The sequence below is a fragment of the Urocitellus parryii genome, chromosome 4 (assembly GCF_045843805.1).
Source record: "Urocitellus parryii isolate mUroPar1 chromosome 4, mUroPar1.hap1, whole genome shotgun sequence".
Classification (NCBI taxonomy): Eukaryota; Metazoa; Chordata; class Mammalia; order Rodentia; family Sciuridae; genus Urocitellus; species Urocitellus parryii.
The window spans coordinates 162,854,515-162,867,327 of record NC_135534.1 but is presented as its reverse complement, the minus strand read 5'-3'; the positions used below and the strand labels follow the sequence as shown (position 1 = coordinate 162,867,327).

Below are 12,813 nucleotides of genomic sequence, written 5' to 3'. Positions count from 1 at the left end.
CAATAAGGTCTGAAATCAACTTCTTTCAGACTTCTGTTAATTTTACTGTTTTGACCTTTTTCCATGGGTCATGAATGTTCTTAGTGGTTTCTAGAATGGTTAATCCAGAAGCTTTTCAGAGGAATCACTATCAATGGCAGCTATAGCCTTAAAGTACATATTTCTCAAATACTAAGACTTAAACTCACTCCTTGATCCATTTTATGCAGAATGGGTGTTGTGTTAGACATGAGAACAATACAAATCTTATTGTACATCTCCATCAGAGCACTTGGGACATTGTTAATAATAACATTGTTAATATTTTGAAAGGAATCTTCTTTTTTTCTGGGTAGCAAATCACAAGAATGAGCTTCAAATATTCAGCAAACTATGTTATAAACAGATGTGCGTCATTGTTGCTTTGTTCTTTCATTTGCACTGGTAGAGTATCTCTGGAATAATTAATTGTTAAGGGCCCTAGGATTTTCAGCATGGCAAGTGAAAATTGGCTATGTTATTCCATAACAATAGAGAGTCAGTCTGTCCTTTGGAGCTTTGAGGCAAGAATTGACATATCTTTAGTTTTAGAGTCCTAGATGGTATCTTCTTCCAATATAAGGCTGTTTTTTCTGCACTGGAAATATGTTTTATGGAGATAGCTGCCTTCATCAGGTATGTTGGGGTTTCTGGATAACTTGCTGAGGCTTCTACCTCAGCCCCTGCTCCTTCACCTGGCACTTTTATGTCATGGACTTGGCTGCTTTCCTTAAGCCTCATGAACCAATCTCTGCTGGCTTCAGACTTTTCCTCTGTATCTTTCTTCCCTCTCTCATACTTCATAGAACTGAAGAGAGCTGGTTACTTTCTCTGTATTAGGTTGCTTTGATCTTCTAACCAGAATGCTAAAACTTTCTCCATATCAGCAATAAAGCTATTTAGCATACTTATCATTCCCTAGAGTAGCACTTTGAATTTCCTTGGAGAACTTACCCTTGGCATTCACAACATGGTTGACTGTTTGGTAAAGAGGTCTAGATTTTGTCCTATCTCAACTATTGATTTGACTTGCTCACTAAGTTTAATCATTTTTAGATTTTTATTTAAAATAAGAGGCCTGCAACTCTTTAACTTGAACACTGTAAGGTTATATATTGGCCTAATTTCAAATTGGGGTGTCTCAGGGAATAGAGAAGTACAAGGAGAGGGATCAAAATTTGGGAATGGGAGATCAATGAAGCAATAAGAACACACGCAACATTTATCAATGAAGGCTACTGTGTCTAGAGAACTATGGCAATGGTTGCAGTATCCCAAGGTGGAGGTGACCAGGGGAGCTCCACATTGGTAGGTGGGAGGCCACATAGGAGTTGAGGCTGGAGTTCCTGCATGTGGGCAGAAGCTGGGTGTCCTGCCTGGGAGTGGTGGCCAGAATTCCTGCCAGGTGAGCAGCCAGGAGTCCTGCGCATGTGCTAATGCTGGTAGTCTTACTCAGGCACCCAGAGGTCCTGTGTGGGCAAGTGTCTGAGAGTTTTGCTCTAATGCTGAGGCCTGCGTGGTTACAGCAGCCTTGATTCTTGCAGGAGCAACCATCAGGGATCCTCTAAAGACTCACAGAGAAATAGTATTCCCACTACGTGAATCCCAGGTCACGAAGCAACACAGAATGTAGCCTCCCTCTAGCCCACCATCTTGGTCTCCTCTTATATACTGCAATTTCTTTATCCATTCATCTATTGAAGGGCATCTAGGTTGCTTCCACAGTTTAGCTATTGTGAATTGAGCTGCTATGAACATTGATGTGGCTGCATTACTATAGTATGCTCATTTTAAGTCCTTTGGGTATAGATCAAGGAGTGGAATAGTTGAGTCAAATGGTGGTTCCATTGCAAGATTTCTAAGGAATCTCCACACTGCTTTCCAGATTGATTGCACCAATTTGTAGTCTCACCAGCATTGTATAAGTGTGCCTTTTTCCCTACATTCTCTCCAACACTTATTGTTGTGTGTATTCTTGATAACTGCCATTCTGACAGGAATAAGATGAAATTTAGAGTAGTTTTGATTTCATTTCTCTAATTGCTAGAGATGTCCAACATTTTTTCATATATTTGTTGATTGATTGTATATCACCTTCTGAGAAGTGTATGTTCAGCTCCTTAGCCTATTTATTGATTGAGTTGTTTGTTTTTATGATGTTAAGTTTTTAGGTTCTTTGTATACCCTAGAGATTAGTGCTCTATCTGCTGTGCATGTGGCAAAAATCTGCTCCCAGAATGTAGGCTCTCTCTTCAACTCATTGATTGTTTCTTCTGCTGAGAAGAAGCTTTTTAATTTGAGTCCATTCTGTTTATTAATTCTTGATTTTATTTCTTGCACTTTAGGATTCTTGTTAAGGAAATCAGGACCTAATTTGACATGATGAAGATTTGGACCTACTTTTTCCTCAACTAAGCACAGGATCTGGCCTAATTCCTAGGTTTTTGATCCACTTTGAGTTGTGTTTTGTGCATGGTGAGAGATAGGAGTTTAGTTTCATTTTGCTGCATATGGATTTCCAGTTCTCCTAGCACCATTTGTTGAAGAGGCTATTTTTTCTCCACTATATGTTTTTGGCAATTTTGTCTAGTATGAGATAACTGTACTTATGTGGTTTTTGTCTCTGTGTCTTCTATTCTGTACCATTGGTCTACATGTCTATTTTGGTGCTGATACCAATCCTTTTTTGTTACTATAGCTTTGAAGTATACTTTAAGGTCTGGTATTGTGATGCTTGCTGCTTCACTCTTCTTGCTAAGGATTGCTTTGGCTATTATGGGCCTCTTATCTTTCCAAATGAATTTCATGATTGCTTTTTCTATTTCTATAAGGAATGATAATGGAATTTTAATTGGAACTACATTGAATCATGTATAGAACTTTGGGTAGTATGGCCATTTTGATAATATTAATTTTGCCTATCCAACAGCATGGGAGATATAATACCATAATTATTAATTATTCCATAAAATAGAAAAGGAAGGAACTCTTCCAAACTCATTATACAAAGCTAGTATCATCGTGATACCAAAACCAGGCAAAGACACATTAAGAAAAGAAAATTTCAGATTAATATCCCTGATGAACATTGATGCAAAAATTCTCAATAAAATTCTGGCAAATTGCATACAAAAACATATTTGAAAAATAGTGCACCATGATCAAGTGGGGTTCATTCCAGGGATGCAGGCTGAATTCAACATATGGAAATCAATAAATATAAGTCATCACATTAATAGACTTAAATAAAAGAATCATATGATTATATTAATGCAGAGAAAGCATTTCACAAAACATAGCACCTTTCATGCTCAAAATACTAGAAAAAAATAGGAATAGTAGGAATATACCTCAACATTGTAAAAGCTATCTATGCCAAACCCAAGGCCAACATCATTCTAAATGGAAAAAAAATTGGAAGTATTACCTCTAAAAACTGGAACAAGACAAAGATGCCCTCTTTCACCACTTCTATTCAACATGGTACTTGAAACACTGGCCTGAGCAATTAGACATATGAAAGAAATTAAAGGGATACGAATAGGAAAAGAAGAATTCAAATTATCATTATTTGCTGACACCATGATTCTATACCTAGAGGATCCAAAGGACTCCACCAAAAACAAACAAAAAAAACAACTCTAGAATTAATTAATGAATTCAGCAAAGTAGCAGGATATAAAATCAATACCCATAAATCAAAAGCATTTCTATACATCAGTGATGAATCCTCTGAAAGAGAAATTAGGAAAACTACCCTATTCACAATAGCCTCAAAAAAAATCTTGGGAATCAACTTAAGAAAAGAGGTGAAAGACCTCTACAATAAAATCTACAGAACACTAAAGAAATAAATTGAAGAAGAATTTAGAAAGATCTTTTGACCTCATATTTAAGGGTTTATTTCTGGGTTCTCTATTCTATTCCCATTGATTTAGATGTCTGATCTCATGCCATTATCATATTTTTAAAATTACTGTAGTTTTGTAATGTATTTTGAAATCAGGAAGGGTGGGCTTTGTTTTTCTTTCTCAAGATTGATTTGGCTCTTTTGGTCCTTTGAGATTCTATATGAAGTTTAGTGTAGTATATTCTATTTCTGTGAGGAAAAAAAATGCCTCTGTGGTTTTGTTAGGGCTTGCATTGTATTTGTAGATTTCTTTGGATATTAGGAACATCCTGACAATATTAAATCTTCCAATCCATAAAAACTGGATATCCTTTAATTTTTTTTGCATCTTCTTTCACTTCTTTCAGCAATGGTTGGTACTTTTCATTGTACAGTTCTTGTTATTCTAAGGTTCAGCTTGTTTCTGAGTATTTTATTTTGATGCAATTGTACGTTTTTAAAATTTTTTAATAACTTTTTAATTTGATGTCTCAATTATTTATATTGATTCATATCATCTGAGAATTTGGTCTATACCCAAAAAGGACAGGAAGAATGAAAGATTGATGATTTGTGAGCACAAGACTACTTCCCCCAGAGAGTATCATGGTATGCTGTGAGCTGTGTGATTCAGGGAGAGTTGTATAGATATGTTTCTTTCTACATGACACCAGGCTAGTTATTTTCTAGAATAAGAAAATACAGATGAGCAAAGAAGAAATGAAGTAATACTTGTGAGTTTAATGTGGCACTAGGCAAAGTCTGAAAATATTATGCAATTGCAGTAAGAAGCCCTAGAATCATGAAACTTAAATGAACTAGAATTCCAGTGGTTTTCAATATAAGCTTAATAAGCATTGAAACTCAAGAAATAGATGGAAATATTTGCCATTGTCCATTATAATAGTAGAAAATATGGCCCTGATGAAGCACAATATCATTGATATTCATAAACACCTTTCCAGTAGGAATAGAAAATCTGAGAAACCTTTTCAGTAAAACATATTTCTTGAGGGACAATAATTAGGCCTAATACTGAGTATTTCCAATAAATAACATAAAGTACACTTGTTAAAGAGTTGATTTGCTAAAAAAAAAAAAATCCCATAACCAACCACTGAAAAAGTAGGAACCTAAAGAGCTGAAGCAATCCAATTTTCTATGGAAAATAAAAAAATGTAAACCAAGAATTCAAAATTGAGGCTGAAAGTTAATGCTTCACATGTTCATACCCAATATTTACCTAGTTGTAAATTTAGGAAAAAGATATTTTCCTTTGTTTAATAAAAAAAAAAAAAACCAACTTGGGGGCTGGGGATGTGGCTCAAGCGGTAGCGCGCTCGCCTGGCATGCGTGCGGCCCGGGTTCGATCCTCAGCACCACATACAAACAAAGATGTTGTGTCCGCCGAAAACTAAAAAAATAAATATTAAAAAAATTCTCTCTCTCTCTCTCTCTCTCTAAAAATATCTATTGAATTAAAAAATTAGTGTAAAACAGTTTAAAAAAAAACAACTTGTTTCAGGACCTATGAAACTTCTTTGAGAAACTTGAACTTTAATGCAAATACACAAAGAAAGATTTAAATTGATGATATCTTAGAGATTGCTGATTGTATCACTTCCAAAGTTGCAAACATTAACTCTTGCACTGTGAAAAAGAAAACATGGCTCTCTAAAGCTCAATTCTATCAGACCAACTCTTGTTTCTTAATACTCCTTTTCTTGGTTGGGTTTTCTTACGTAACACATGAAAAACACATTGACTTCATGGAAAATAGACAAGATACATTCAAGATTGAACCTATGACAAACTGATGGTATGTTGCAGAACATTCTCTCCTCATTCATTTGATCTCAAAGGCTATTGTGAGGGTGGACTTTGGTTATATGTGAGTTGTCATCTGTGGTCTTGAAGTTGTTGCAGATGTTTGAGCATCAGAGCTTCTAAGTTTGAGGTGGGTTTTGAGAATTAAATTGGAAATAGTTCATATTATATTACTTAAGTTACTGAAGTTTGAAATCAGATCAATAATTCTATTAAATACTGAAAAAGTGTTAATGATCTCAGGTTGAATATCTAATAGCTAATGAGGTTAAAATTATTTTCTCATGTGAAGCAAAGTACCTTAAAAATCATTGCAAATAAATTTTATTTTTACCTCTGAAAAGGTTTAAATCATTTTGAAGGACAAGATATTGATATTATTATCTATTTTTAAATTTAATATTCAGCATAATTTGATATATACAAATTTATGAGTTTATTAAATAAATTAAAGGTTACTCTACAAATTCAGATATTAATGTCACTTAAATGTAAAAAAATTTCTGAGTGTGATTCTCAGCTTAAATTTTGTCACTCTTAATTCTGCATTGAATAAAAATGTTAAGTTCATACTTTTAATGTACAGAAGTACATATACTGATATAGAATATAGCTGTCTTATAAATTTTAATAAATTTTTTCATTAGGAATAAACTTATTAAAAGGATCTGATAGGGGGTGGGGTTGATGGGGAGAAGTAGAAGGAAAACAATAACGAAAACCAAAATAGTTGAGAAACACTGCTGAAAACCCAAGTAGACAATGCATAAAGGGAAGGAAAAACAAAAGTAGAAAGTTGTGGGAATGACATTCAGAAAATGGTATGTAGTGTGTTCTCTATTTAAGACATAGACACAAAGCAAAGTCTTCAGAGAACCTAGAGGCAAAGGTCCAAGATCACCCATCTCAGGAAGCCCTGCAGCATCTGCAAGATCCCCAATGGCTTTGCCCTTGGCTTTGCTACTGACCTTAGTGTTGATCATCTGCAAGTCCACCTGCTCCCTGAGCTGTGACCTGCCTCAGATCTACAACCTGGGTCTTGAAACTCCTGATGGAAATGAGGAGGGAGCCTTGACACTCCTGGAAAAAATGAGGAGAATTCCTACTTTCTCCTGCCTGAACTACAGAAAGGACTTTGCCTTCCCCCAGGAGCAGTTGGAGGGTGAGCAGGTACAGAAGACTCAAGCTGTTGCTGTCCTCCATGAGATGACCCAGCAGATCTTCAACCTCTTCAGCACCCAGGAGGCCTTTGCTGCTTGGAACAAGACCCTCCTGGACACCTTCCTCAGTGGCCTCTACCAGCATCTGGATGACCTGAAAGACTGTGGGACCCAGCAGGTGGGAGTGGAAGAGGCTCCCCTGAGGGCTGTGAGGAAATACTTCTACAGGATCACTGTCTACCTGAAGGAGAAGAAATACCTGCCTTGTGCCTGGGAGGTGGTCAGAGCAGAAATCACGAAATCCTTCTCTTCATCAGGGAATTTGTATGCAAGACTAAGGAGCATGGAATGAGACCTGGACCAGCAGGGAAATGCCTCTCACTGATGAACACACCTTACCACACTCCCTCAAGTTCTGCCATTTCAAAGACTCTCGTTCCTGCTGGAATTGTGACAAAAATTCATCCAATTTGTCAGATGTGTTCAGACGTTTAGGCAACATTGTGTTCAAATCTACAGGGACTAGTTCCTTACATCCCTGCAGATGTATCTATTATCTATTTAAATATTTATTTGTTTATCTATTTATAAAATTGATTTATTTTTTACATAAAATTATCTATAACTTTACACTATGATTAATAAAACACTTTCTTGATATTTAATCAATTTATTTTGGTTTTTTTATTTAAATTTTACTGTAGATACTTCTTGAATTTTAAATTCTTTACATTCCTGCATGTGGGTGAGGGGTTACATAAATATTTCTTTTCATCCTTTTTCATTTTTATCTCAATGGAATTGGACTTAATTTTTAAATGTTCATTTCAATGTCGAGTTCATTTCATCCATATCATTATTATTTTCTTATTTTCCAATCAAGTTAAACATGGTTACTTTTGGATATGTTGAGATTAACATAAAATAAATGCAAATCTGGATATGATGAAAGAAAAGAATGAAAATTTAAAAAAAGAAGAAGATGTATATAATGGTACTTCTCTTACTTGTACTTCTACCAACTCCAGTGCTTAGGAATTCTGATTTATCTCTCACTGATTTTGCCAATCCCATCTATTTTCCCACTTCTGTGATGACTTCAATACACACAACAGCTTACTGACATTCTTCTTCGATTAATTAATCTATTTTTAAATGATACTTAAAAAACATGAAAATTGTACATGTTAATGGAATACTGTGCTATTTTTGATACATTTATACACTGTGTATACATGTTTAAATGTTTAAACATGTTTAATGTTTAATGTTTGAACAGGTTAAATAGATCTCCTTAACGTTTATCATGTCTCTGTTGTGAACACCCTCAAGATCCCTCCCTCCAGCTTTTTCAAATGCACAGGAGGTTAGTGCCATGTCCTGCAATTGCCCACCACCTTCTAGCTCCTTTCCATTTGTACTGTGGCATCCATTAATCAGCCTTTCCCATCTTTCCTCACTTTTCACTTTCTCTGATCTCTGGTAACCACCATTCACTCTCAATTTCTAGAAGATCAACTTTCTCTATTTCACATTTGAGTGACATCCTATGGCACTTGTCTTCCTGTGCTTGGTTTATTTCACTTAATTGACATAATGATCTCCAGTTCTATCCAAGCTGCAAATCACAGGCTTAAATTATTTATTTCATCAGGATTTTATTTTATTTATAAATAGAATATTTATATTTTATTTATAAATGAAAAAGGAGAACTTATATTTTTTGGTGCAGATTCCTTAGGAATCGTTTTAGAAACACTAATTGAATCTTATGTACATTATTTTAAGATCAAATGGATTCATTATCCTAAATCTCATTACCACTAATATACAACAATTTTAGGATATATAGGTTTTAATACTATTATTCAAAAAATTGCTCATTTTCTATCAGAGATAGGTGTGCCAAGAATTCTTCTTTTCTATTTCTTCTTTTTTTTCTACATTAAGATTTCATCTGTATGTATGGTGATAATTTTATAAAACCTTAAGCTATTAGGGATTAACAATAAATTAATTTGCAATAACTATAACAGTCTGGGACCCTTACTCCATAAGATGGAAAAACGAAACTGGATTTAAAAAAAAAATTCTCATCACCAATGTCTAAAGTAAAAAGCAAGTTTGAGTAAACACTTGACCAAAAAATAAGAAAGATAATATCATAGCATTTATCACTAAAATATAGCAAGCAAGAATGTGTTATATTAGGATTAAAATGCATCATATTTCAAAATATGAAACATAATTACTTATGACATGCAGTACAAGATTCTGCACTAAGTGTAGATTTTACTTGTATCTAAACTTGATTCTGGGCAATTCATTAAACCTCTCTGTGACTCAGTTTTCACAAATGTAAAATAGGGTGCAAATATTTCTGTAGTTGTGCATATCAAACTGAAACATTTATCAGAGTTTCTTCCATTAGTGAGAGCTTAATGTGAGAACAATTGTCTTACATTCCATAAAAATTTATATAAAAATAGTGACCTTTTTAATTCTTTTTGTGTTTCTAGTGGTAAAATGACAATAATTTAAAAAACACAAATGGGAGTTGTCCTGGAGAAGACTTGCATTAGATATATTTGACATTGAAAATAACTAATGAATATTCAAACTGGAGCTGAAGGTTTGTAAGTATCTTTTATAGAGATTAATGTTTTACACTCAAGTGCCTGTGTGTGTATTTATGAATAACATATTACATGGTACATTATATACAACTGTATCATATTATCCATAATGTACACATATAGCATAAATGTGCATACAAATATTTTATTTGTGGATTATGATGCCTGCAACACTCCCCCTCTGCCTATTTCCCTGGATCCTTTCCTGTCACTCCCATATCACAACAGTTTCCTCCCTCCCTGGTGCAGAAATCCCCAGTGTGCTCTCCTCTTCACTCTTAATTAACCTGCCCTGCTCCTTCATTCATCTGCTTCCTGTTCCATTATGGTTTCTGGCTCTAAATTTTCTTTGGAAGTGAATGCAGCCACCACTGAAAGAGAATATTGAGTGAAAGTTCTAGGTTTGCCAGAAACTTCCACGAGGGATTCCCCCACACACATACCTTTACTCCTGGCAAATATTTTTGGAGGACTCCATTTGGAAAGACTTTAGGAAGTTTAAAGAAGTCTGAGTAATGTTGTTACTAAAGAGGATAATCAGGAATTGTCTGAGAAATGTTCAGCTAGCAACAAGGGGCTTGGAGTAAGAAAAAGGATCACCCAGCATTTACTCAGGCCACAGTCCCAATCTTTCTTCTTTCCAGAAGAAATCAGTTCTTCTTTCCAGATGAGAGGAATGAGGGATTGGGAAACTCCAAGTTGTATTTTTACATGTTTTAGTCCTTGCCTTTAAGGTTTACAATTTAATCTTACAATTTATGGATTCACCTTGTGGACTTCTCTCTGTGTGTCTGTTTCTCTCTCTCTCTCTTTCTCATTGCTGAACACCTTTTGAATATTATGATCCTTTCCATTCTTTGGTTATTTCCCTATATTCCTTATTTCTTTGGTGTAATTTTACTTTTTCTTCTTTGTTGTTTTATGTTTCATGCACCAAGATTGCTCATTTTGGCTCTGTATTCTCACCTTACCCTGAAAAACCTCTATAACCCCCTCCTGATCATATCCAGAAGTTAATTTATTATGTATTGGAAAGTGTTGGAAAACTGAGGTGAAGGAGTCATGGAGCTGGCAGCAAGTGGTTCTATCTCAGCCTGCTCCTCCTGGTCCCTAAAGATCAGGCCTGGAGAAGCAAGACACAGGGAGACCCCTTGGTGCTGCCCTGGCTCCTTTGGAGCAGCAACAGATCATGGGGCGGCAGCAACTAGAGAAAACAGGGCTTTGTGAGTGTAGGGAGGAGGACCTCAACCTCCCTGCATATCTTCCTGGGCACAGAAACACAGTAAATAGAGATCTGCTTCTTATGAGTTGCCAAAGACTCTAGGAACATCTCTGTGCCACTGTTAGGAGCCTCCAAGGAGAAGACTGCATAGAGAACAAGGCTTTCATTTCCTCAGAAATCAAGGGACTATTGATTCATGATATTTTTTTAAAAAAGAATGAATCTAGAAAAATAAATATGGACAACCATTCTTCACACTATGGCTGATTTTAGAGTTGAAACCTGATTCTCCTTGGTCAATAGTCTTTCAAGTTTTCTGTATAGAGAGCCATTATACTATTACATTGAGGTCATATAAAAGGTCTATTCTCAACTGATAATTCAACCACAAGATTTTAAGAGAAAGGGGAGAGGAGATTCTCTCCTGCATACTCTCCTAGACAACACAAGATCTGGGCAGGGCTGGAGTATAGTTGTCATCTTTGGGAATGAGAACAGGAAGCTCTGCAGGTTGCCCTACAGAGACTCCATCATGGAATCACTGAGGAACTGAAGGTGATGGGCTATTGTTAAACAGAAAACTGTTCATCAGACAAGCCATTACCTCAACTCTCCCTGAGGTGCTGACCTTGGGTTATTGATATATTTGGAATAGTTTGTCCTTCCAGATTAATGATGGTCTTCAAGGAGCTGTCTACTGTCTACGTGACCTAACACAAATAGTGCTATTGAGAAGTGTGAGTTAATACTTTAGTACTTTAAGTTTTTAGAACAGTGGTTGGTCTATAGTCAACCCGAAATGAATTTTGGTGGTATCATTTTAAATATAATTATTAGTGGTTTAGTAGTTTCAAAAACAAGACTTTAGGGTTATGTAGTTCCCTGCTTTCAACTCTAGGTTTTTCAAGGCAGTCTTTTCGTTGTCTGAGTAGATTATGACCTAATTGGAATGTGCAGGCAAGGTCAATATCCACTGTCCTGCCAGACAGGGTGAGCATGGTGCCTGGTGCCAGGCTGCTGATGGTTGGTGTGACTCCCCTCTCTTCTCTTCAGGGCTGATCACATTTGGATTAAATGAAAGAACAGTTAGTGGCTGGCCTTGCAAAGCTGCAGCAGTCCATTGACCCACAACATCCCAGTCTTTGAGCCTCTGTCAGAAGCATGAAACATGAAGCATGAAGCATGACGCATGAAGCATGCCGTGGGCACCTGAGCATTGGCCCTCAGTCTTCCCCTCTGCCATGGTCCTGGGGCTCAACTCTGCTGCATTGCATGTGGCCAAGTTACACTCTGCCATTAGTCAAGGGAAAGTCACTTTCTTCTTTCATTTTCATGAAATTAAGACTTCCATTTTTCCCTTTTACCCACAAACTGTCTAATTTTGCCTTTTAGAAAAGTTGAAATGAGAAACAAAAAAAGAAATTCTGAAGTTGTGAAAATTGTAGAGAAAAACAGTACAGGCTTTTGCCTTTCTTTTAATTTCCATTATTTGTCTGACTTCATTATCAGAACCTGTTGCAGGAGCAAAAAGACAAAGTTTGCCTGGTAAACCACTATTTAAAAGAATGTACCAAAAATGAAACTGAAAAAAATTACAAAGGACAGGAAAGAAGACTTTTTCTCCATGACATAATAGTCTGAGTCTCACCACACTGCACTGTCAAAGTGAGACAGAGACTAAGGAACAATGACCCCCAGTTGAACCACGCTGACTGTGTGACCAACTAAAGGCCATATGTTTCTGTAAGATTATCTTCACATGAAGGATAGTGTCATTCATGAGTGCCCTGTGCCCACCTGAGAAAATTTGAGAAGGACAGGAATCCTATTTAGTGGAAGAATTGGACAATAAAACTGATTAGAAAAATAAATATAACTTGGCTTTTGAAGGTCAAATAATTCTTATTAGATACGTCCTCTTAACTGTGTTGACAGGACAAAACTTTGATATCAGCATCTGAGAGCTATTAACTCTTTTGGTACCTGGGGAACTCTATCAAGGAAAGAAGATGGTCACTACTGAGAGCTAGGGTCCTTCTGATAAGAACTTTAGGGACAGGG

The 12,813-nt window shown here is 36.0% G+C and overlaps 1 protein-coding gene across 1 annotated transcript; it reads left to right on the top strand.

Annotated features, from left to right (window-relative positions):
* The first annotated feature begins 6,673 nt into the window (after positions 1-6,673).
* LOC113188992 (interferon alpha-2-like) lies at positions 6,674-7,246 on the top strand. The gene has a single exon (XM_026397588.1). It carries the CDS (start codon positions 6,674-6,676, stop codon positions 7,244-7,246), a length of 573 nt encoding a protein of 190 aa, XP_026253373.1.
* Positions 7,247-12,813: the final 5,567 nt, after the last annotated feature.

Bases quoted from the DNA above. Each gene is read 5' to 3' on its own strand.
- LOC113188992 (XM_026397588.1), top strand. From the start codon at position 6,674: ATGGCTTTGCCCTTGGCTTTGCTACTGACCTTAGTGTTGATCATCTGC.